At 46.0% G+C, this 24,781-nt stretch overlaps 2 protein-coding genes across 2 annotated transcripts in view; one reads left to right on the top strand and one right to left on the bottom strand.

The window, feature by feature from the left end:
* CUNH10orf143 (chromosome unknown C10orf143 homolog) overlaps positions 1–13,509 on the bottom strand; it is a 44,162-nt gene extending 30,653 nt beyond the window's left edge. Inside the window, exon 1 of the mRNA XM_032175014.2 lies at positions 13,383–13,509. Coding sequence (XP_032030905.1) covers positions 13,383–13,451 — 69 coding nt within the window. The 5' untranslated portion in view covers positions 13,452–13,509. The remainder of the gene's footprint in view (positions 1–13,382) is intronic.
* Positions 8,511–11,019, top strand: LOC116481938 (melanoma inhibitory activity protein 2-like). The gene is given in 4 exon segments (XM_032175005.2): positions 8,511–10,610; positions 10,612–10,839; positions 10,841–10,976; positions 10,978–11,019. Coding segments are annotated over 4 exon segments (2,325 nt in total). The 5' UTR covers positions 8,511–8,691.
* Positions 13,510–24,781: the final 11,272 nt, after the last annotated feature.

The raw sequence follows: 24,781 nt of genomic DNA, 5'->3' as shown, positions 1-24,781 counted from the left end.
AAAAAAAGTAAAAATAAAAACTGCACTGAGATACTGTTCCGCATCTACTAGAATGACTATATATGAGGATGCAGACAAAATGGAGCCCTCATATGTTGGTGGTGGGCATGTAAAATGGTGCAGCCACTTTGGAAAATATTTTGGCAGTTTCTTAGAAAGTTAAAAATAAATTTACCATAGAAACCAGCAATTCTAGCCCTAAGTATCAGTCTAAGAGACATGGTCACACAAGATCGGTACCTATGTGAATTTTCAGAATTTTCTGCACTATTCATAACCAAAATGAATGGATAAACAAAACGTGTTCTATTCACACAATGGAATATTGTACAGCCATAAAAAGGAGCACACTACTGATCTATGCTTATCTGGATGAACCTTGAAAACATGATGCAAACTGAAAGAAGCCAGCTGCAGGAGACCCTATCAGGTATGACTCCCTTTACAAGAAAGTTCCAGAAAAGGCAAATCCAGAGACAGATAGTCAGTCAGTGGTTGCCTGGAGCTAGGGGTGTGAACAGAGTGACTGCCAATGGCCAGAGATTTTTCTGAAGTGAAGAGAATGAAAACTGGGTAGTGATAGTTACACAGCTGTAAGTTTACTAAAAACCACTTAATTACACACTTAAAAAAAAAAAAAAAACTCTAAACCTGGCCAGGCACAGTGGCTCACACCTGTAATCCCAACACTCTGGGAGGCCGAGGCAGGAGGATCACTTGTGGCCAGGAGTTTGAGACAAGCCTGGCCAACATAGGGAAACCCTGTCTCTACTAAAATACAAAAATTAGCTGGGCATGGTGGCATGTGCCTGTAATCCCAGCTACTCTGGAGGCTGAGACATGAGAATCTCTTGAGCCCTGGAGGCAGAGGTTGCAGTGAGCTGAGATCGCACCACTGCACTCAAGCCTGGATGATAGAGGGAGGCTCTGTCTCAGAAAACAAAAACAAAAAAACTCTAAACCTAAATAACATGGTCTTGGTAACTGCAATCTAAAAAGATAGTAGCTAGGTGATGATAATGAAGAGTGACCATGTGGCACGCTGACGGCGTTTTCCCCAAATGAATTATAATTTTCCCTAAACAAAGATGTTTTGAAAATACCAACAATTTTATGCATTTGCTTAATCCTCCTCTCACCAGTTCTCAGCTAAACACACACACACCCTCACATGTCAGTCAACCAAAAAGCCTTTCCTGAATACCTACTATGTGCCCCACCCAGTTCTGGGCACTTTGTAATTAAAGAACCAGAAACCATGGCAGAGTCCTTCCAGGGTCAGTGCTGGACACAACAGACACCTGAAGAGGTGGCTGACCACAGAAAATGGCCTCCTTGCCGATCCTAACCTCATTGTGACTTTCTGTGTCATATATAAAGAAACCTGCCAAAAATTAGAAATGATTGGCTGGGCGTGGTGGCTCACGCCTGTAATCCTAGCACTTTGGGAGGCCGAGGCGGGTGGATCACTGAGATCAGGAGTTCGAGACCAGCCTGGCCAACGTGGAGAAACCCCGTCTCTACTAAAAATACAAAAATTAGCCAGGCGCAGTAGTGCACGCCCGTAAAATCCCAGCTACTAGGGAGGTGGAGGCAGGAGAATCACTTGAACCCGGGGGCGGAGGTTGCAGTGAGCCAAGATCATGCCACTTCACTCCAGCTTGGGCAAAAGAGCAAGACTCCATCTAAAAAAAAAAAAAAAGAAATGATTGAGTCTAGGCATAACTGGCAGAGTGAACACCTGTATTAGGGTTGTAACCAAAGATGAATTATCATCGATCAATTTCCTATATCTAGATGGGAGGATAGTGGAATCTCATTAAACTGAGTATAACAAACAGTATAACATAGCTCAACAGATTGTTTCCAAAATACAAAATGGGTGAGAGAATTAAATACCTTGTTTCTTGAGGAATGGGTGATAATTATTTCGAAGGAGAAGAGTGACCACAGAAAGGCAAAATAAGGGCTTCTATCAGGGGTTGCATCATCATCAGCTGGTTATTTACTAAGTTCTCACGGCAAAGATCCTACTCAGCAGATGAGCTATAAAATCTGCAACCGATGGGGTAAAACAAGGAAATTTAACTCTGAATCTTCTTCTTTTATTTTTATGTATGTATTTATTTATTTTTATTTATTTATTTTTTGAGATAGAGTCTCACTCTGTCGCCCGGCTGGAGTGCAGAGGCATGATCTCGGCTCAGGGCAACCTCTGCCTCGTGGGTTCAAGTGATTCTCCTGCCTCAGCCTCCTGCGTAGCTGGGGACTACAGCCATGTGACACAATGCCCAGCTAATTTTTGTATTTTTTGGTGGAGACGGGGGTTTTACCATGTTGCCCAGATTGGTCTTGAACTCCTGACCTCAAGTGATCCGTCTGCCTCAGCCTCCCAAAGTGCAGGGATTACAGCCACCACGCTGGACCTAATTTTTTTTTCTTTTTCTTTTTTTTTTTTTTTTTGAGACGGAGTCTCACTCTGTCACCCAGGCTGGAATGCAGTGGCGCGATCTTGGCTCACTGCAACCTCCGCCTCCTGGGTTTAAGCGATTCTCCCACCTCAGGCTCTTGAGTAGCTGAGATTACAGGCACGTGCCACCACACCCGGCTAATTTTTGTATTTTTGTAGAGATGGGGTTTCACCATGTTGGCCAAGCTGGTCTCGAACTCCTGACCTTGTGATCCACCCAACTCAGCCTCCCAAAGCACTGGGATTACAGGTGTGAGCCACTGAGCCTGGCCTTCATTTTCTTTTAAACTCTGACCCAAACTGTATTATCCAGCTTCCTCTTTGGGCCAAACTGGACCAACAAGATTTACTCTCCTGCATGAACTGACCAAAAATGGACAAAATAGGGCCAGGCACAGTGGCTCACGCCTGTAATCCCAGCACTTTGGGAGGCTGAGGCGGGTGGATGACGAGGTCAGGTGTTCAAGACCAGCCTGGCCAACATGATGAAATCCCATCTCTACTAAAAATACAAAAATTAGCCGGACATGGTGGCACGTGCCTGTAGTCCCAGCTACTCTGGAGGCTGAGGCACGAGAATTGCTTGAACCTGGGAGGCGAAGGTTGCAGTGAGCTACTGCACTCCAGCCTGGGCAAGAGAGGGAGACTCTGTCTCAAAAACAAAAACTGGCAAAGAACAGACACAGATGTTAAATTTAGCAGAGAAGAACGTTAAAAGAGTTAATATAATTGTATATGTACAAAATATTAAACAAAACACGGAAGATATTTTTTAAAAGATAAAAATCAAATGTTATGAGATCCAAATCAAATGCTACATTGTCTGGGATTAAAAATGCACTGGATGTAATTAGTGGATGGCTAGACGTTGCAGAAAAAAAGATTCATGAACTTGAAGGCACAGCAGTAGAAACTATCAGAAATCAAACACAGAAAAGAGATTTTTAAAAGTAGACATGGCGTGAGGGAACTGTGGGACAACTATCAAGAAGCTTAACAGATGTGCAGTGGGAGTTGTAGAAGGAGAGGGGAGAAAAGGGACAGAAAATATATTGAAAGCTATAATAGCTGAGGCCGGGCATGGTGGCTCACGTCTATAATCCCAGCATTTTGGGAAGCTGAAGTGGGTGGATCACCTGAGGTCAGAAGTTCAAGACCAGCCTGGCCAACATGGTGAAACCCCGTGGCGACTAAAAATACAAAAAATTAGCAGGGTGTGGTGGAGCGCACCTGTAATCCCAGCTACTTGGGAGGCTGAGGCAGAAGAATCACTCGAACCTGAGAGGCGGAGGTTGCAGTGAGCCAAGATCGTGCCACTGCACTCCAGCCTGGGCAACAGAGACTCTGTCTGGAAAAAAAAAAAAAAAATCTTGTCTATTTATCTAGGCTGACAATGTACCAAATTTGATGAAAACTACAAACCCAGAGATCCAAGAATCTCAATAACCCAAGCACAAAATCATGAAGAAAACTATATGAGAGCACGTGATGAGCAGTTCAAAGCCACAGGTCAAGGGCAACCTTAAAGGCAGCCAGAGACAAGAGACACGTTCAACACTGAGGAACAGAGAGAGGGTGGCCGCAGATCTTTCATTGGAAGCAACTGTGGCAAGACAGTGGAGCAACATTTTTATATTACTGAAAGAAAAAAACCTATCAATTTAGAATTCCACACATGGTGGAAATATCTTTCAAAATAAGGATAAAATTAAGATTTTTTTGGCCAGGCGCGGTGGCTCATGCCTGTAATCCCAGCACTTTGGGAGGCGGAGGCAGGCGCATCATGAGGTCAGGAGATTGAGACCATCCTGGCCAACATGGTGAAATCCCATCTCTATAAAAATACAAAAATTAGCTATGGTGGCAGGCAACTGTAGTCCCAGCTACTTGGGAGGCTGAGGCAGGAGAATCTCTTGAACCCAGGAGACAGTGGTTGCAGTGAACTCTCTGCAACTCCAGCCTGGTGACAGAGTGAGACTCCGTCTCAAAAAAAAAAAAAAAAAAAAAAAAAAAAAAAAAAAAAAAAAAAAAAAAGACTTTTACAGAATATAGAAGTTAAAAAAAATTATCACCAGCAAACCTGTCCTATAAGACATGTTTAAAAAAAATTCCTTCAGGCAGAAAACAAAATTGAGGCCAGGCACGGTGGCTCACGCATGTGATCCCAACACTTTGGGAGGCTGAAGCCAGGCAGATTGCTTGAGCCCAGGAGTTTGAGACCAGCCTGGACAATGTGGTGAAAATCTGTCTCTACAAGAATACACAAAAATTAGCCGGGATGGGGTGACACGTGCCTGTAGTCCCAGCTTATGTTTATTGAGGCTTCCTTTATGGCCCAAAATATAATTAGTCTTGGGAAATTTGTATTCTGTTGTTTTTGGGTGAAGAGTTCTATAAATTTCAAGTAAGTCAGGTGGTTTGATAGTTTTTATTTTTATTTTTATTTTTTTTTTGAGACAGTCTCACTCTGCCACCCAAGCTGAAGTGCAGTGGCGCCATCTCAGCTCACAGCAACCTCTGCCTCCAGTGGTTCTCCCACCTCAGCCTCTTGAGTAGCTGGGATTATAGGCGCCTGCCACCACACCCAGCTAATTTTTTGTATTCTTAGTAGAGATGGGGTTTCATCATGTTAGCCAGGCTGGTCTCAAACTCCTGACCTCAAGTGATCCGCCTGCCTTGGCCTCCCAAAGTGCTGGGATTAAAGGCGTGAGCCACTGCACTGGCCAGTAGTTTACTTTAAATTTTCTATATCCTTAATAATTTTCTTCATATATCTATCAATTTTTGTGAGAAGATATTGAAACTTACTAATATAATTGTGGATTTTTCTATTTTTCCTTGCAGTTCTATCAGTTTTTGCTTCATGTATTTTGAAGCTCTGTTATTAGATGCATAAACATTGATGAATTTTATGTCCTCTTGATGAATTGACTTTTTAAATCACTATGAAATCACCTTTTATATCCATGGTAATATTCTTTACCCTGAAATTGACTTTGTCTTTTATTAATACAGCAACTCCACCTTTCTTTTGGTCAGTATTAGCATGATTTTTTTTTGCATCCTTTTTTTTATCTATTGTATCTTTATATTTAAAGTGAGTTTCTTATAGATGGACTTATAATTGAGTCTTTTTTTTTTTTTTTAAAGATTGTGTTTCGCTCTTGTTGCCCACCCAGGCTGGCATGCAATGGCGCGATCTCGGCTCACCGCAACCTCTGCCTCCCGGGTTCAAGCGATTCTCCTGCCTCAGCCTCCCAAGTAGCTGAGATTACAGGCATGCGCCACTACGCCCAGCTAATTTTGTATTTTTAGTAGAGACGGGGTTTCTCCATGTTGGTCAGACTGGTCTTGAACTCCCGACCTCAGGTGATCTGCCTGCCTCGGCCTCCCAAAGTGCTGGGATTACAGGTGTTGAGCTACCGCGCACAGCCGAGTCTTGATTTTTTTATTATCTGCCTTTTCCTTTGGGTATTTAGTTTTATCTCTACTAAAATTAGAAAAATTAGCTGGCACACGCCTGTAGTCCCAGCTACGTGGGAGGCTGAAGCAGAAGAATCACTTGAACCCAGGAGGCAGAGGTTGCAGTGAACCCAGATGGCACCGCTGTACTCCAGCCTGGGTGACAGACTGAAACTCTGTCTCAATAAGTAAATAAATACATACATACATACATACATACTTGTACATGAGGCCAGGTGCAGTGGCTCATGCCTGTAATCCCAGAACTTTGGGAGTCCAAGGCAGGTGGATCACTTGAGCCCAGGAGTTTGAGACCAGCCTGGGCAACATGGCAAGATCCCGTCTCTACAAAAAAGTTTTAAAAAATTAGCTGGGCGTGGTGATGCTTGCCTGTAGTCCCAGCTACTCAGGAGGCTGAGGCAGGAGGATCGCTTGAACCCAGGAGATGGAGGCTGCAGTGGCCATCACCGCTCCACTGCACTGCGACCTGGGCAACAGAGAAAGACTCTGTCTCAAAAAGAAAAAAAAAAAAAAAAAAAAAAAGCTAGAAAGAAGGATCTTGAATCAACCCATATGACACCAGAAAAAAAAATATATCAACTTGATTTTCCAGCCCAGCCATCTAAAATGTTGCTCTACCCAAGAAACCTGGTCTTCAGTGAGTTCTTTAGGGAGGAGAGTCTCAGCAGAGATGAAAGACTGAGTGGACATGGAGCTTTAGGCATTCTAGGCAGGCAACTTTCAATCTGAAACACATGAGTGTGGCCAGGGTGTGGTAAGCAGGGGCACTTACTGTGTAAAAAGCCGAGCACTGGAGTTGCAGAGTAAGCCTCGTCATGAGTTGCAGGATAAACGTAAGCAAGGCCTCAACTCATCTTTTCTTCATCTCATCTCCGGTGCCTAGGACAGGGCTTGAGACACAGCAGGTGCTCAAAACATGTCTGCCCAATGGAAACGATAAAACACTACTGTCATTGAACTATGACACATGTGACCACGCTAGCTAACTGGACTGCAAGGAAATGCACAGTGATAAGACACTCACATCACAGCAGAGGTGCTTCACTCTGGCCCTGCCCGAGAATCACCTGCAAAGTCACTACAGAGATGGGTCCTGGCTGCTGTGTTTTCCAAAACTTTGCTGGTGGTTATGTGCAGAGTATAGAGCCTCTAGGCTGTGAACAGAAGTAAGAAACTAGTTACCGTTCCTCAGTAACCAAATTCTGGAGACGCCTGTGAGAGAGAAATACACAGAGAGGCAGAGAGAGGACAGAAAACTTGGTAGAACTTGGATACTTTATTGAACTCAATCTGGATTATTAAATCAAAGACTAGGACACGATACAACATAAACAAAACTTTATCAAATTAAGAGGCAATATACACCATGCCAATAAGATACCCAACTCATTATTCTTTGGTAACAGTCAAGAAGTATTGCAACCTGAAGCCTGGCACTCAATTTCAGCAATTCCAACCTGATAGATCATTCAGGGTGTCTTCCATTAAACCTTCCCTGTTCGCTCTGATCAATAATGACCTCTAGCTCCCCTTCCCTGACAGCCCACAGCATCACACTTTTCATCATTTTATGATGGCCAATTTAGGACTTCATTGTGAAGCTTTGTGGGTATATTTTATTTTTACTTTTTTATTTGAGACGGAGTCTCACTCTTTCGTCCAGGCTGGAATGCAGTGCTGTGATCTCGGCTCACTGCAACCTCTGCCTCACGAGTTCATGCAATCCTCCTGTCTCAGCCTCCCGAGTAGCTGGGATCACAGGCGCGTGCCACCAAGCCCAGCTAATGTTTGTATTTTTAGTAGAGACAGGGTTTCACCATGTTGGCCGGGCTGATCTGGAACTCCTGACCTCAAGTGATCAGCCTGCCTTGGCCTCCCACAGTGCTGGGATAACAGGCATGAGCCACTGCGCCCGGCCTGCTTTGTATTTTAGTTCCACAAATGCCACATGGGAAGCTGTGTAGCCCTGTGGTTAAGAGGGCAGGCTCTGGAGCCAGATGGCTTGGATTTAAGACCTGGTTCCACCATTTACTAGCTGTGTATCCTTAGGCCAGTTAATTACCCCCTCTGTGTTTCAGTTGCCTCCTTTGTATCATGGGAATAATTTAGCAGTGTTGTGCTATAAATTCCGATAATCCAGGATGGGCACGGTGTCTCACGCCTGTAATCCCAGCACTTTGGGAGGCTGAGGCAGGCGGATCACCTGAGGTCAGGAGTTCAAGACCAGTCTGGCCAACATGGTGAAACCTCATCTCTACTAAAAATACAAAAGTTAGCTGGGCATGGTGGTGGGCACCTGTAATTCTAGCTACTCCGGAGGGTGAGGCAGGAGAATCGCTTCAACCTGGGAGGCAGAGGTTGCAGTGAGGCAAGATTATGCCACTGCACTCCGGCCTGGGCGACAGAGTGAGACTCCGTCCCCCCTCCACAAAAAAACAAACAAACAAAAAACTCCCCACCTCCCCACGGCTGCCTGGCCAAAACCAAATCGAGGGGTGGGGCTTGCGCGGGTCCAACATGTGCTACCTCAGGATGTAGTGTAACAAGGGGGCTGGGGTGGGCAGAGTGGGCCTGTGAGCGGCCCGCATCCCCCAGCTTCCCCCCGCAGCCGGCTCCACAATGGTCCGCTCCGGTTGCCGGCTGCGGATTCGGGTTCCGGATGGAAGGAAGGCTGCGAGTTCTCCGCTGCTGGTTGTGGCCGGGGTTACTGCGGCGACCGCCAGAGCAGCCTTGGCGCTATGGAGGAGCCAGTGGCTACCCCTCAGCGGTACTTGGGGCTGGTCCTGGGGGAGCTACGCAGGGTTGCGGCAGCGCTGCCTGAAAGTATGAGACTGGACTCGAATCCTCATGGTTTTCCATGGGAATTGGTGATATGTGCAGCTGTTGCTGCATTTTTTGCTGTTCTCCTTCTTCTGTGGAGAAGTTTTAGATCGGTTAGGAGTCAGCTTTATGTGGGAAGAGAGAAAAAGCTTGCTATAATGCTTTCTGGACTAATTGAAGAAAAATGTAGACTACTTGAAAAATTTAGCCTTGTTCAAAAAGAGTATGAAGACTATGAAGTAGCGTCATCTTTAGAGGACGCCAACTTTGAGAAGGCGGCAGCAGAAGCACGAAGTTTGGAGGCAACCTGTGAAAAGCTGAACAGGTCCAGTTCTGAACTTGAGCATGAAATCCTCTGTCTAGAAAAAGAGTTAAAAGAAGAGAAATCTAAACATTCTCAACAAAATGAATTGATGGCGGATATTTCAAAAAGGATACAGCCTCTAGCAGATAAGTCAAAATCCCTCAAATCACAAGTAGCTGAAGCCAAAATGATCTTCAAGGGATTTCAAATGACTGAAAAACAACTGAAGATAGCAATAAAAGATGCTTTGAATGAAAATTCTCAACTTCAGGAAAGCCAGAAACAGCTTTTCCAAGAAGCTGAAGTATGGAACGAACAAGTGAGTGAACTTAATAAACAGAAAATAACATGTGAAGACTCCAAAGTACATGCAGAACAAGTTCTAAATGATAAAGCAAATCGCATCAAGACTCTGACTGAACGCTTGCTAAAGATGAAAGATTGGGCTGCTAGGCTTAGAGAAGACGTAACGGATGATGATAACTTAGAATTAGAAGTGAACAGTGAATCAGAAGATGGTGCTTACTTAGATGATCCTCCAAAAGGAGCTTTGAAGAAACTGATTCATGCTGCTAAGTTAAATGCTTCTTTAAAAACCTTAGAAGGAGAAAGAAACCAAATTTACATCCAGCTATCTGAAATTGATAAAACAAAGGAAGAGCTTACAGAGCATATTAAAAATCTTCGGACTGAACAAGCATCTTTGCAGTCAGAAAACACACATTTTGAAAGTGAGAATCAGAAGCTTCAACAGAAACTTAAAGTAATGACTGAATCATATCAAGAAAATGAAATGAAACGCTACAGGAAATTAACAGTAGAGGAAAATAACCAGTTAGAGAAAGAAGAGAAACTTTCTAAGGTAGACAAAAAGATCAGCCATGCCACTAAAGAGCTGGAGACCTACAGACAGCAAGCCAAAGATCCTGAAGAAGAATTGGAGATAACTATTCATTATTATCAACAGCAGGTTATTTCCCATGGGAAAAAAGCACATCATAATTGGTTGGCAGCTTGGACTGCTGAAAGAAACCTCAATGATTTAAGGAAAGAAAATGCTCACAACAGACAAAAATTAACTGAAACAGAGTTTAAATTTGAACTTTTAGAAAAAGGTCCTTATGTACTTGATGTTCCAAATACAGCATTTGGCAGAGAGCATTCCCCATATGGTCCCTCATCATTGGGTTGGCCTTCATCTGAAATGAGAGCTTTTCTCTCTCCCGCAACTCTGTTGGAGGGTCCACTCAGACTCTCACCTTTGCCTCCAGGGGGAGAAGGAAGAGGCTCAAGAGGCCCAGGGAATCCTCTGGACCATCAGATTACCAAGGAAAGAGGAGAATCAAGCTGTGAGAGGTTAACCGATCCTCACAGGTCTCCTTCTGACACTGGGTCCCTGTCACCTCTGAGGGAACAGAACTGTAGGATGATGTTTCCTCCACCAGGGCAATCATATCTTGATTCAGCTCTTCCTCCACAAAGGCAAGACAGATTTTATTCTAACTCTGCTAGACTGTCTGGAGCAGCAGAACTCAAGTTTTAATACGCCTCCTTTGGATAAAATGGGTGGGTCAATGCCTTCAGAAATAGAATCCAGTAGAAATGACACCAAAGATGATCTTGGTAATTTAAATATGCCTGATTCATCTCTCCCTGCTGAAAATGAAGCAACTGGCCCTGGCTTTGTTCCTCCACCTCTTGCCCCAATCAGAGGCCCATTGTTTCCAGTGGATACAAGGGGCCTGTTCATGAGAAGAGGACCTCTTTCCCTCACCTCCTCCAGGAACCAGGTTTGGAGCTTCTCGAGGTTATTGTCCACCAAGGGATTTCCCAGGTCCACCACACGCTCCATTTGCAATGAGAAACGTCTATCCACCGAGGGGTTTTCCTCCTTACCTTCCCTTCAAGACCTGGATTTTTCCCCCCAACCCCCACATTCTGAAGGTTGAAGTGAGTTCCCTTCAGGGCTGATTCTGCCTTCAAATGAGCCTGCTACTGAACATCCAGAACCGCAGCAAGACACCTGACAATATTTTTGCCCTCTTCAAAAGTAATTCTGACTGATCTCATGGTAAGTAACTGCTGTTACTTAAGTGATTACACTTTTGCTCAAATTGAAACTTAATGGAATTATAATTCTTAGGATAGTATTTTGTAAATAAGGATTATTTAAATATGAATCTTATGAGTAAATTATTTCCATTGTATTTTATTCTAGATAGTATAACTATTTTAATTTGATTAATCCACTATTATAGAAACAACAGTGGGAGTTTTACATATGTAATCCTGCAGGTGGGAGGCTTTAAATTCTAAAGGCTGTGTCTTTATGCCAACAACTGTATTTACTGTAGGTGTAGACAAATGTGAAAGTAACTTTATGCTTAATTAAATAAATTTTAGTTGATTAAAAAAATTCAGATAATCCACATGATAACCATTCAATCACCAGCAGTATTTGCCGTGTCTCCACTAAATGTCTCAAAGTCGCAGAAAACACAGCACAGCCTAACAGGAGCTCTTCATTGCCTCCACACCACTCTTCTCTCAAGGAACAGCAGTACTGCCCTCCTAGGACTCAAGTCAACCCCGGCATCACCCTGGACTCCGCCCTTCACATTACCCTGCCATTGCCACTCCATCAGTGAGACTGTCTGCTCTCCCTCTAAATACACAGTCACGTCTGTCTAGTGTCACTACCCCACTGCCCTCTCTTGTGCAAGCCTCTGCCACTTCTCCTCTGACATACTACTGTAGCCACAAGCCTTGCCTCCCTGCCTGCACCCTGATCACACCTTTCATTTTCCAGCGCAGTGGAGTAAGGTCTCAACACATCAGCATAATCATGTCACTTTTCTGTTTGTTCTCCTGCCGTCTGGTAGCACAGTAGTGGTGAGCCACCCTTGGCTATGCAGAGGAGGGTAACACCCAGGGGATGGTGTGAGGGGAAGGAACCTAGGTCCCTGCATGTCCCCTGATCTGGGTGCCACCAGCCCTATGCCTATATTTAGTGACCCTGGGTTCCACCCCACTGGACTGCTCACCTCCATGCTGTTCTGTGCAGGAGAATCAAACTTCCATCTTGTTAGGGCCAGCGTGCTTTGAAGGCTCTTGGTTACAAAAGTACCCTAACTTGCTATATTACTGTACTATACGATTACTATACTACATTACTATACCATATTATTACTATATTACTGGGGTAACCTGCACCCTAGTAATATAACAATTGGTACCTGGAGGAGGGGTGCGGCTGTGACAGAAACCTAAGTGGTACTGGCTTCACGGCCAGGCAGTGGGTGGTGAGGAAAGAGATGGTGCAGGGTAGAAAGCTAGTCATTCCCACTGCGCAGTAAATACATCTTTAAAAATGCTGCCTGCATTTTTTAAGTGCCGGAAGACGGATCCTGCACTTACCAAGCCTGTGTAGCTCTAGAAGAAAAAAAAAGCAAATATGCGGTATGTTGGCTGCTCACTACTGCCCTTAGCAAGGAACTTTGAAATAAATGAGGTTGAGTAAGAACTGGCCAATTTGCAAGCAGAGGTAGAAGATAAAATACAGTAATGCCAAGCAGCTCTGTCTTCCAGCTCCAATCCTGCAGTACTTCTTTCAGTTCCCCTAAGACGCTAAGCTCCTTCCTCCAACACTGTTTTTTGTCAGCTCCCATCCTGCCTACCCCCTGTTCATCCTTCAAGTCTCACACATACCTGACTTACCCACCCACCCTGGGATCTTGTGCAAGTCTCCCCATTACCATCTCATCTTACCCTCTTCTCATCAGTTAATGGACTCAGCCCAAGAAGCACTAACACGCTCAATGCCGGGTAACTTTCTGCGCGTGTTCGCTCCCCACGTACCCGTCCCCGAACACCCAGCCCTGGGCCTGGCACGCGGCAGGCGCTCAGTGAACGAGACTCAGAAACAGTCAAGTGTAGACGGCAGGAGAAGACATGACACGGATACCAAGCACCCGAGGGCCTGCGGTGAGTCCCGGCCCATGTTTTAGGGAGCCTGGGTCTGGAGCCCCAGTGAGCGTGTGGGTCAGGAAGGTGCCCGAGCTCCACGCGCGTCCGCGCAGGCGCGAAACCGGGAGGGCGGTGTCACAACCCAGCCCTAACAGGCCACGCCCACAACGGGCCACGCCCACCCAGGCACGCCCTCCCAGGGAGGTGCGCGCGCGTGCGAGTGTCTTGGGCCAGGCCTCCTCACAGGCAGGGCCCCGCCGGCAAACACGAGGCGCGGTGGGAACCCGCCCAGGGGCCATCCGCCCTTCCGTCCCTAACGCCCAGGCCCCGGGGGCTCACCACGTCCCCCGGAACCTGCAGATCCTCCGCCCTCCGCCGTCGCCAGCGGCCGAGCGCTAAGCTGTCCATGAAGCCCCAGGGTCAAACCCTCCCGGCCTCTCAGGCCTGGCCGAGGCCCGCGCACCACGCCCTCTTCCGCACAAGGCCCTGGGGAGCCAATAAGGAGACGGAGGGGCGGGACGCCGCGGGAAGCGCGAGAGCACCAAGGCGAGGACCGCAGGCAGGAGTAGCAGAGAACAGAGTCTTATGAGACTATTGGGACGCTGTGGGCGTTGTCCGTCTGCCCCAAGTCATTACTTCGCAGAGAGGTCCCTGCATATCCCTGCTTGTCGCTTCTCCCTTCCCAGGAGCAGCCGTGGGGCTCTAAAGAAAGCATTCTTTCAGGATCCCGCCAAACTTTTGACAACAGCCTGTGGATCGGCAGGAGTGCCCGCCTCCTCTGTCTTATGATTGGTTATTAGGCCTCGTGGGGAGCCGTCTCCCTGTGGCTGGTTGGCTAATAGGTGGCGCAGCGAGCCAATTAGCTTGAGCGAGACAGCGGGTGTTTCTGGGAGTTGTGGTCCACAAGGCTGCTTCGCTTCCGGGTGGGAGAGGCTGTTGCAGCGGTGGGAAGACGCAGAGCCTTCAGGCCAGCCCCGCGCGGCGCACGGTGGTGGCTGGTGGCTGCTGGTTGGGAGGCCCCGGAAGCACTTCTGCTCCTCCGTAGGCTGGAGAGCACTAGGAAGTCGCAGGTGCTGAGCTGCCGGGGCCTTTGGGTTGTGCTGAACAGGAAAAGCGCAGCCACTGTCGGGAGCGTGTGCTCCGGAGGGGGTTGTCGCGGTGATGTTCGCTCCGCTTGGCCCCTGCCGGGGATTCAGCCAACCAACCCTCAACAGCCGTCGGCAGCTCAGTCTCTGGCCCGGCGCGGTGCTGAGCACCACTGAGCCCTCATCGTAGGGCACCGAGGCCCGGACTCCTGCAGCCGCATGTCCAGGCCCCTCCTGCCTTAGCACGGAGCTTACTTAACTGCTCCAAACAGCCCAGACCGGCGCCTTTTTTGGATGAATTAAAACGGGGCCAATCCGTTGCCACCGATTGGCTAGCAATGGGCACATGACCTAGTACGGGCCAGGGAGAAGTAAGCGAGGTCTGTTGAGGCAGAGTTTTGGGAAAGATCTTCCAGTTAAAAAGGGAGTTGGGTGGGTGGGGACTGTTTTCTTCCTGTTGTCCTTGCCCAGTGTAAGTTTCCTGGCGCTGCGGCAGCCTTTTTGCCACCATGAGGGCAGCTGGTGGGAACCCTAGGAAAGCAGGAAAGCACCTAGGGCCAGAACAGCCTGAGCCTCTGAACCAACCCACAACTGACTACTGGTCACTTTGTCGTGTCTCTGTGATTTGAGTCCATCATTCTGCTGCAGTTGAAGGTATCCTTTGACAAAGCCTTGTTCTTAACCATTATGGTGAAACGCATGAATCCCTCTTCGGGCTATTTGCTGCGTGATCCTCAGCAAATTAAATAGTTAATCTCACTCAGTTTCCTCATTTATAAAGGATAGGATGATAAAGCATAGAGATTGTGAGGATTACATGAGGCATTTACCTAGAAGATACTTAGAACAATGCTGGGCACAAACTAAGTACTCAACAAATGTTATATTTCTCCTATTAGTACTCCTAAGACTAATTATGCCACCACTGATTCACAGTCCCTTATCAAAAACCTTTCAGGCCAGATGTGTTTGTGAAATTCAGAATTTTTTGAATGTTTAAAAAAGGTGAGATATATTGTATGCCCCCATAGTCAAACAATGTTTCTATAGCAGAAATGTGTGAGTATTCACAAATATTCACCCTAAGTGGGATATATAAGGGTTGTAAATAGGACCAGGCACAGTGGTTGTAATCCCAGTACTTTGGAAGGCCAAAGAGGGAGGATTGTTTGAACCCAGGAGTTTGAGACCAGCCTAGGCAACACAGTGAGACCCCCAAAAATAACAAAATTAGCCGGGCACTATGGCACCCACCTATAGTCCCAGCTACTCAGAAAGCTGAGGTGGGAAGATTGCTTGGGCCTGGAAGGTTGAGGATGCAATGAGTTAGCTGTGATCACACCACAGCACTCCAGCCTGGGCAATAGAGTGAGACCCTGTCTCAAATAAAATAAATACAATAAATAAATAAAGGTTGTAAATAGTCTCATCAGTTCAAATGAGTCTACTCCAAGAGTGGGGAAAAACTAATTTGGAGGACTTTCTGCATTTCAGAATTGAAAATAAGGTATGTTGTAGGCCTCTAAAAATGCTTGTCTTACAGTTTAGATGACTTGCTTTGTTACCCATTTTTTATATCACTGGCCTTTATACTTGTAGCTGCTTTCCAGATGTGTATAAGAACAAAACTTCAACAAATTTAGTTTCAAAGATCTGATTGGCTTTATTAGCATTGCATGCACCAGGCAGTCTACAAGATAGAAAGGTGCTCCAGTGAGGACCGAGTGGGTGAGTTTGACAGGCAGGAAAAAGTGGAGGAAAGCAGGAAGAATGAACAAATAGCAGATCAGCCATTTCAAGATTACTTTCATTATAGAGGTGTAAGCGAAATCTTGGTGTAATGTAATGTGGCTTTCATCTCTCTCCTGATTTCTCAGAAGATCTTACAAGTAAGCAACCCAGATTTCAGTTTGGTGGCATGGATCCTTAGCATTTAGTGACTCCAGTTTTGGTCTGCTGTCTTTCTTAAATGGATGCACGAGGCAACCATTCGGTACTGGGGGGGGACTACTTAGCCTAGGAATAAGATACAGCAATAGGTATATTTAGAAGGATGCAGTTTAGCTTAGCACAGTATTTACCAAGCATCAGTCACTTGGGTAGTAACTGCAAGATGTATGCTAAACCTCTCCTATTATTTACATAGTATATTTATTTAAATTCTCAATATCTTAAGTTTCAAAAACTTTAAAAATAATATGTGACATCTATAAAGTGATGGTTTGAATGCTCACTATTTTAATATGTTAAATAGATTAATTATTAGAAGAAAATATGGGAGGTCAGGCACAGTGACTTATGCCTGTAATCCCAGCACTTTGGAAGGCCAAGACCAGGTGGATTGTCTGAGGCCAGGAGTTCAAGACCAGCTGGCCAACATGGCAAAACCCTGTCTCTGCTAAAAATACAAAAATTAGCCAGGCATGATGGCGCATGCCTGTAATCCCTGCTTTTTGGGAGGCTGAGGCATGAGAATCGCTTAAACCCTGGAGGCGTAGGTTGCAATGAGTCAAGATCACACCACTGCACTCCAGGCCTAGGCGACAAAACAAAACTCTATCTCAAAAAAAAAGAAAGAAAAATTGGCCAGGCACAGTGGCTCCAGCCTGCAATCCCAGCACTTTGGGAGGCCAAGGTGAGTGGATCACGAGGTCAGGAGATCGAGACCAGCCTGGCCACCATGGTGAAACCCTGTCTCTACTAAAATACAAAAAATTAGCCAGGCGTGGTGGCGGTGGCACGTGCCTGTAGTCCCAGCTACTCGGGAGGCTGAGGCAGGAGGATCTCTTGAACTTGGGAGGCAGAGGTTGCAGTAAGCCGAGACCGCACCACTGCACTCCAGCCTGGGTGATGGAGTAAGACTGTGTCTCAAAAAAAAAAAAAGAAAAGAAAATATGGGAAAACTTCATGATATTGGATTCTTGCATATGACACCAAAAGCACAGTCAATAAAAGAAAAAAATAGATAATTTGGACTATATCAAAATTTAAAATTTTGTACATCAAAGGACACTATTAATCCAGTGAAAAGGCTGCCCAGGAAATGGGGAAAATATTTTCAAATAGCATATCTGATAAGGAGTTAATATCCAGATTATATGAAGAATACCTGGCCGGGTGCGGTGGCTCATTCCTATAATCCCAGCACTTTGGGAAGCCAAGGCGGGTGGATCACGAGGTCAGGAGATCGAGACCATCCTGGCCAATATGGTGAAACCTCATCTCTACTAAAAATACAAAAATTAGTCAGGCGTGGTGGTGTGTGCCTGTAGTCCCAGCTACTCAGGAGGCTGAGGCAGAATTGCTTGAACCTGGGAGGCGGAGGTTGCAGTGAGCCAAGATTGCGCCACTGCACTCCAGCCTGGATGACAGAGCGAGACTCCATCTCAAAAAAAAAAAAAAAAAAAAAAAAAGAATGCCTACAACTCAACAACAACAACAAACCTGATTGAAAAATGGACAAATACCAGCATGGGCAAGAGAGCAAGACCCTGTCTCTCCAAAAAGCAAAAAATTAGCCTCTTGCTAGAGAGGCTGAGGTGGGAGGATCACTTGAGGTCAGGAGTTTGAGGCTGCAGTGAACCATGATCTCACCACTGTACTCTATCTGAGGTAACAAAGTGAGACCCTGTCTCAAAAAAGAATCAAAACAGAAAAATAGACAAATAACTTGAATAGACAGTTCTCAAAAGAAGATACACAAATAGCCAATAAGCACATGAAGATATCATCAGTTATTAGGGAAATGCTAATCAAACCTGTATTGAGATACCACTTCACACCCATTAGGATGGCTATTATCAAAAAGAAAAAAAAACAGTGACCAGGCACTGTGGCTTATGCCTGTAATCCCAGCACTTCGGGAGGCTGAGGTAGGCAGATCACTTGAGGCCAGGAGTTCAAGACCTGGCCAACATGGTGAAACCCTGTCTCTACTAAAAATACAAAAATTATGTGGTGGTGCAGGCCTGTAATCCCAGCACTTGGGAAGCTGAAGCAGGAGAATCGCTTGAACTCAGGAGGCAGAGGTTGCAGTGAGCCAAGATCATGCCACTGCACTCCAGCCTGGACGACAGAGCGAGACTCCGTCTCAAAAAAAAAACAAAAACCGGGCATGGTGGGTGGCTCGTGCCTGAAATCTCAGAGCTTCGTGAGGCTAAGCTGAGCGGATCACTTGAGTGTAGGAGTTTGAGACCAGCCTGGGCAACATGGCAAGACCTCATCTCTACAAAAATACAAAAATTAACCAGGTATGGTGGCTCCCACCTGTAGTCCCACCTACTCAGGAGGCTGAGAGATGGGCAGATTGCCTGGAAGATCGAGGTTGCAAGTGAGCTGAAATTGTGTCACTGCACTCCTCCAACCTGGGCAACAGATGAAGACCCCCTCTCAAAAAAAAAATAAATAAAATGACAAGTTTTGGCTAGGGTGTGGAGAAATTGAAACCCTTGTGCATGGCTGGTGGGAATGTAAAATGCTGTAGCCACTGTTGAAAACAGTATGGTGCTTTGTCAAAAAATTAAAAATAAAATTACGATATAATCCAGCAATTCCACTTCTGGGAATATACACAAAATAACTGAAGGCAGGGACTCAAAACAGACATTTGTACACCCGTGTTCATAGCAGCATTATTCCCGATAGCCAAAAGTTGGAAGCAACCCAAATGTCCATCAGTGGATAAATAAAATGTGGTCTGTATGTGTATATATATAATATTCTACTGTATATATATATGATAGAATAATACACAGCCTTATAAAGGAAGGGAATTTTGGCACATTTTACAACATGGATGAACCTTGAAGACATAATGCTTAGTGAAATAAGCTAATCATAAAGAGTCCAAACTATGATTCCACTTATATGAGCTGCCTAGAGTAGTGAAAGGTGTGGAGACAGTTGAATGGTGATTGTCAGGGCCTGGGAGGAGGAGGAGGAATGGGAAGGTACTGTTAAGTGGGTACAGAGCTTTCGCTTGGGAAGATGAAAACATTCTGGAGCTGAATGATGGTGATGTTTGCACAACATTGTGAATGTACTTAACACTACTAAAGCATATACCTAAATATGGTTAAGGTGGTAAACTTCATCTTACGTATATTTTACCACAATAAAAAATACATTATTAAAATAAAAGTTTCTCAGCCAGGTGCAGTGGCTCATGCCTGTAATCCCAGCACTTTGGGAAGCTGAGGAGGGCAGATCACTTGAGCCCAGGAGTTCAAGACCAGTATGGGCAACAAAGCAAAACCCCATCTCTAAAAATAAAATAAAAATTGTTTCTTATGGCCCAGCATGGTGACACACACCTGTAACCCCAGCAGTTTGAGAGGAATAGGTGGGGAGATCACTTGAGCTCTGGAGTTCTAGGCCAGCCTGGGCAACATAGGGAGAGCCTGGTTTCTACAAAAATATATATGTATATAAATTAGACTGGTGTGGTGGCGTGCACCTGTAGTCCCAGCTACTCAGGAGCCTGAGGTGGGAGGATCGCTTGAGCCCAGAAGGTCAAGGCCGCAGTGAGTCATGATCATGCCACTGCACTCCAGCTGGGGCAACACAACAAGACCCTGCCATAAATAAATAAATAAATAAATACCTGTTTATGCACCACTAACTGTCATCTTGCACACCACCTTCAAGGGAAGTATGTCTCAGGTGGAAGGTGATTTGAGTTCAATCCCACCCTGTCAGTTTCCAGCACCTGGACAAAGCTGCTTGAACCTCTAAGTCCCCTTCCCCTTTTTGGTGTATAAAATTGGTATCAGGGGAGCCAGCCCCCAATATTTCAATGTAGGTTCCTTGTATTTTCCCTAAGTGTAGGCTGGTCTGAGAAATAAAGAGAAAGAATACAAAGAGAAATTTTCAGCTGGGCCTCTGGGGGTGTCATCACATATTGATAGGACCGTGATGATGACCCCGAGCTGCAAAACCAGCAAGTTTTTATTAGGGATTTTAAAAGGGGAGGGGGTGTACAAACAGAGAGTAGGTCACAGAGATCACATGCTTCAAAGGGCAATAAAGATCACAAGGCAAGGCAAAATTAGAATTACCGATGAGGGTCGCTGTCCCACTGTACACGCATTGTCTTGATCTTAACAGGAAACAGGCAACATCTTAACAGGAAACAGGGCTCGAGAGCAGGCAACTGGTCTGACTACAATTTACCAGGCTGGAATTTCCCAATCCTAGTAAGCCTGAGGGCACTGCAGGAGACCAGGGCGTATTTCAGTCCTTATCTCAACTGCATAAGACAAACACTTCCAGAGCGGCCATCTATAGACCTCCCCCCAGGAATGCATTCCTTCCCCAGGGTTGTTCCTTGCTGTGAAAAGAATTAACGATATTTCTCCTACTCGCACATCTGTCTATAGGCTTTCTGCAAGAAGAAAAATAAGGCTCTATTCTGCCCGACCCCGCAGGCAGTTAGACCTTATGGTTATCTTCTCTTGTTCCCTGAAAATCGCTGTTATTCTGTTCTTTTTCAGGGTGCACTGATTTCATATTGTTCAAACACATATATTTTACAATCAGATTTCATATTGTTCAAACACACATATTCTACAATCAATTTGTACAATAGTGGTCCTGAGGTGATGTGCATTCTCAGCTTACGAAGATAACGGGATCAAGAGATTAAAGACAGGCATAAGAAATTATAAGAGTATTATTAGGGAAGTGATAAATATCCATGAAATCTTCACAATTTATGTTCAGAGATTGCAGTAAAGACAGGCGTAAGAAATTATAAAAGTATTAATTTTGGGAACTGATAAATGTCCATGAAATCTTGACAATTTATGTTCTTCTGCCTCGGCTCCAGCCAGTCCCTCTGTTTGGGGTCCCTGACTTCCCACAACAATTGGAATAATAAAACTTGGCATGGTGGCACGTACCTGTAGTCCCAGCTACTCGGGAGGCTGAGGCAGGAGGGTTGCTTGAGCCCAGGAGTTTGAGGCTATAGTATGCTATGGTGTAACCTGTGAATGGCCACTGCATTCTAGCCTGGAGAACATAGGGAGACCTTGTCTAAAAACTAGAGAAATAAAATTAAGAATTGGGATGCTAATAGTTTCTACCTCAGTGGAATACTTTTGGATTTTTTTGTTTGTTTGTTTTTCCCCAAGACGGAGTCTTACTCTGTCGCCCAGGCTGGAGTGCAGTGGTGTGATCTCGGCTCACTGCAACCTCTGCCTCCCGGGTTCAAGCGATTCTCCTGCGTCAGCCTCCTGAGTAGCTGGGATTACAGGCACTTGCCACCACGCCCAGCTAATTTTTGTATTCGTAGTAGAGATGGGGTTTCACCATGTCAGCCAGGCTGGTCTCAAACTCTTGACCCTTAATCTGCCCACCTCGGCCTCCCAATGTGCTGGGACTATGGGCATGAGCCACCACACCTGGCCACTTTGGAGTTTTAAGTGAGATGTTGTCTGTGACTTCGGAGTGGTGAGCCCTGTGTCTGGTAAGCTCTCAACTAATGGTAGCTGGTGTGACTATCTCTAGTCTTTCTCTAACTGAGCACATAGTCTTTCCCTTTCCTGGATCACATAGAGTTCAGGAGGTTTCCAGAGAGGTTTGATTTGGTAATGGCTCCTGTACTCAAATGATGAGTGTTTGTTTCTGAGCCTCAGTTCCCTCATGTATAAAATAGGAATAAAATAGACTGCTTCTGTCATCTGCCTTCCAGAGAAGTCAGAGCTTCCAAGAGTGGCTGCTGATTTGCCAATGAACACACTCATCTTGGCCATGCCAAGGGGGATCTGTGCGTGTGGTGGGGCTGGGCCAAGGAGCAGTTTGATTCAACTGTTGCAAAGCCATTACTTCTGTTCTTGCATTTACCCAATCTTCCCCCTTTCAAACTCCTATGACGTCTTTTAAAAAGCACCATGTCTGCTCATCTTACTACTGAGATGTACAAGATAACACGTAAAGCCTGTAGTAGGGAGCCTGGCATGGAGTAGGCATTTCAGAGACGCTCCTTCCATTCCCTGCTGCCCTCTTATTTAAACATTCCCAGCACTTCCTTGGGCACTAGAATAAGGTTAGTTTTTACCTTTGAAATTTTACCTTTGAAATCTAATTTCTTTAGATATTACAATAATTGGTTATCGTCTTTACCTGGAAATGCTTCCCCCTTTGATTAGTCTGTTTTGCACTGCTATAAAGGAATACTGAGGCTGGGTATTTACAAAGCAGTTTATTTGTCTCATGGTTCTACAGGCTGTACACGAAGCATGGTGTCAGCATCTGCTTCCAGTGGGGCCTCAGGAAGCTTTCAATCATGGCAGAAGGCCAAAGGGCAGTGGGGTCTCACATGGCAAGGAGGGAGGAGGAGGTGCCAGCCTCTTTAAACAATCAGCTCTTGCATGAACTCATAGAGCCAGAACTCACTCAGTACCTGGAGGACTGCACGGAGACATTAATGAGGGATCCATCCCTAAGACCCAAGCTCCTCCCACTAGGCCCACCTCCAGCACTGGTGGTCACAGCTCAACGTGAGATTTGGCGGGGACAAACATCCAAACCATATCACCCCTCAATCCCTCAACTACACCTCGTTTGCTTCTTGTTTTCTAGATTTTGACTGAAATGTCCCCTCCCTAGCAAAGCCGTGTGGACCACCCAGGCTAAAGCAGCCACCTGGTGCTGGCCTGTGTGGCTCAATTCCAGTTCTCCAGGGTGCTCATCACTCTGGCAGTTTCTCTTCTGGTTTGTGGGAGAAAAGTAAATCTTGGGGCCCCAAAATCACCAAAGGGAAAAGTCAAGCTGGGAACTGCTTAGGGCAAACCTGCCTCCCCTTCTATTCAAAGTCACCCCTCTGCTCACTGAAATAAGTGCATATCTGATTGCCTCCTTTGAAGAGGCTCATCACAAACTCAAAAGAATGCAACCATTTGCCTCTTACCCACCTATGACCTGGAAGCCCCCTCCTGCTTCGAGTTGTCCCGCCTTTCCAGACTGAACCGATGTACATCTTACACATGTTGATGTATCTCCCTAAAATATATAAAACCAAACTGTGCTCTGACCACCTTGGGCACATGTCATCAGGACCTCCTGAGGCTGTGTCACGGGCGTGCATCCTCAACCTTGGCAAAAATAAACTTTCTAAATTAACTGAGACTTGTCTCAGATATTCGGGGTTCACAAGCTGATGTTCTGTACTCTCTCCCCAACCCCCTAGAGTGCTTTGTTCCCTGCTGTCCAGAGCCAGGCACACTGCAGGCACTCAGGAAAGAAGTGTGCCAACAGAGACTTTGCTAGTTAGCCTGGCACCTTTGATTTCATTTAGTTATCACAGAAATACCACAGGACTATCCTCATGTTCAGACAAAAAAAACTGAGGCTGAGAGAAGTTACCCATGGTGTCCACAGCTGCAAGGCCACCAAGTGGTAGACCTGAATTCAACCAAGTCCATCTGGTTTCCCACCCTTCTGCACCTAGTAGCCTTTGCATTCCCATGTAAAGCCTCCTTATTAAGCTGCAAGACTTCCTGAAAACAAGGTGAGTTAGACAAAAACAAACGAAAACAGCAACCCACAGCTCTAGCTTGTCAGTTACCCCAAAGGCCTCTATTTCCCAGTGGCATTTTCTGGGCGCCCTGCTGGGGAGTGACGTGCAAGGCCCAGGGCGTGGCTTTCTGACATGAGCCTCTTGTTGCACACGCTTGTGTACTCTTTATTCGGCGTCTGAAGTGGCTTCTGCAGGGCCATGTGCTATTAAGGGCTTTGTCTGCCTCCCCACGCGGCTCCTTGCTGGTCCTGCTTACCAGCCAGTTGCCAGGGCCGTGCATTCCAGGCTTGGCTTCATGCCATGCCCTCTCCACCTTTCTCCTCCTGCCAGGTGCAGCCAGTGTTGCGTGGAGACGTCCCGTCATGGCTCAGGCTTGCTCCTCTGACCTCTCCTGGCACTTGGTCCTCCAAAGGAGCTCCCCCTTCTGCCGGCCATCCGCGTTTGCTCACCTGGACTTGCTGAGGGAGCTCAGGTGCCCTGTGTGTGCTTATCTGTGTGTCCTGATGCCCAGCACTGGCAGGGCCCAGAGTGGGTGCCTGCTCGAGGCCAGGGGATGGGTGAGTTCAGCAGTTAGCTGTGGGGTGTCTGCTCAGGCCCAGCCCGGGGGGGGGGCCTCTAGGAGGGGTCCCCCTGCCCTCCCGCCCTCTCTGCAGGAGAGGCTCCAGTGAAGCAGACACAGCTCGATGTTAAGTGAGACAAGTCGGTGAGAATGCACAAGTCACACAGGCGCTGCTTCGTGATTTTCTCATGACATCTGACACTTGTATGTTCAAATCGCATCACTAAAGAATAGCTGCATAGGACTGTCTACGGAGGGTCTCACGCTTTGCTGTCTCTTGTCTCTCCTGTCTAGCCTCGGTCTTTAGCCCTCTCCTCTCCCTGTGGACAGGGCAGTAGTTCCAGCCCAAGAGGATTAGAACCTGAAGGATGCCCTTCTCCCTACAAGGGAAGCCACACATTTGTTTTGGTGAGGGTCATGGTTTTGTTCCAATATCATTTTAGCTTAGGCTGCATTTTCTTTTGTAAGACTCAGTTTAAGACTTTTCTACCTGCTCATAAATATGAGATTAAAAAAAGAGAAAGACTTTTCTAAATGCAATCCTTATAATAATCCAGGAAAACCTCATTAAAACAAA

The sequence above is a fragment of the Hylobates moloch genome, unplaced genomic scaffold, assembly GCF_009828535.3.
Source record: "Hylobates moloch isolate HMO894 unplaced genomic scaffold, HMol_V3 SCAFFOLD_3, whole genome shotgun sequence".
NCBI classification, from domain to species: domain Eukaryota; kingdom Metazoa; phylum Chordata; class Mammalia; order Primates; family Hylobatidae; genus Hylobates; species Hylobates moloch.
This window is presented reverse-complemented; position numbering and strand designations above follow the sequence as displayed.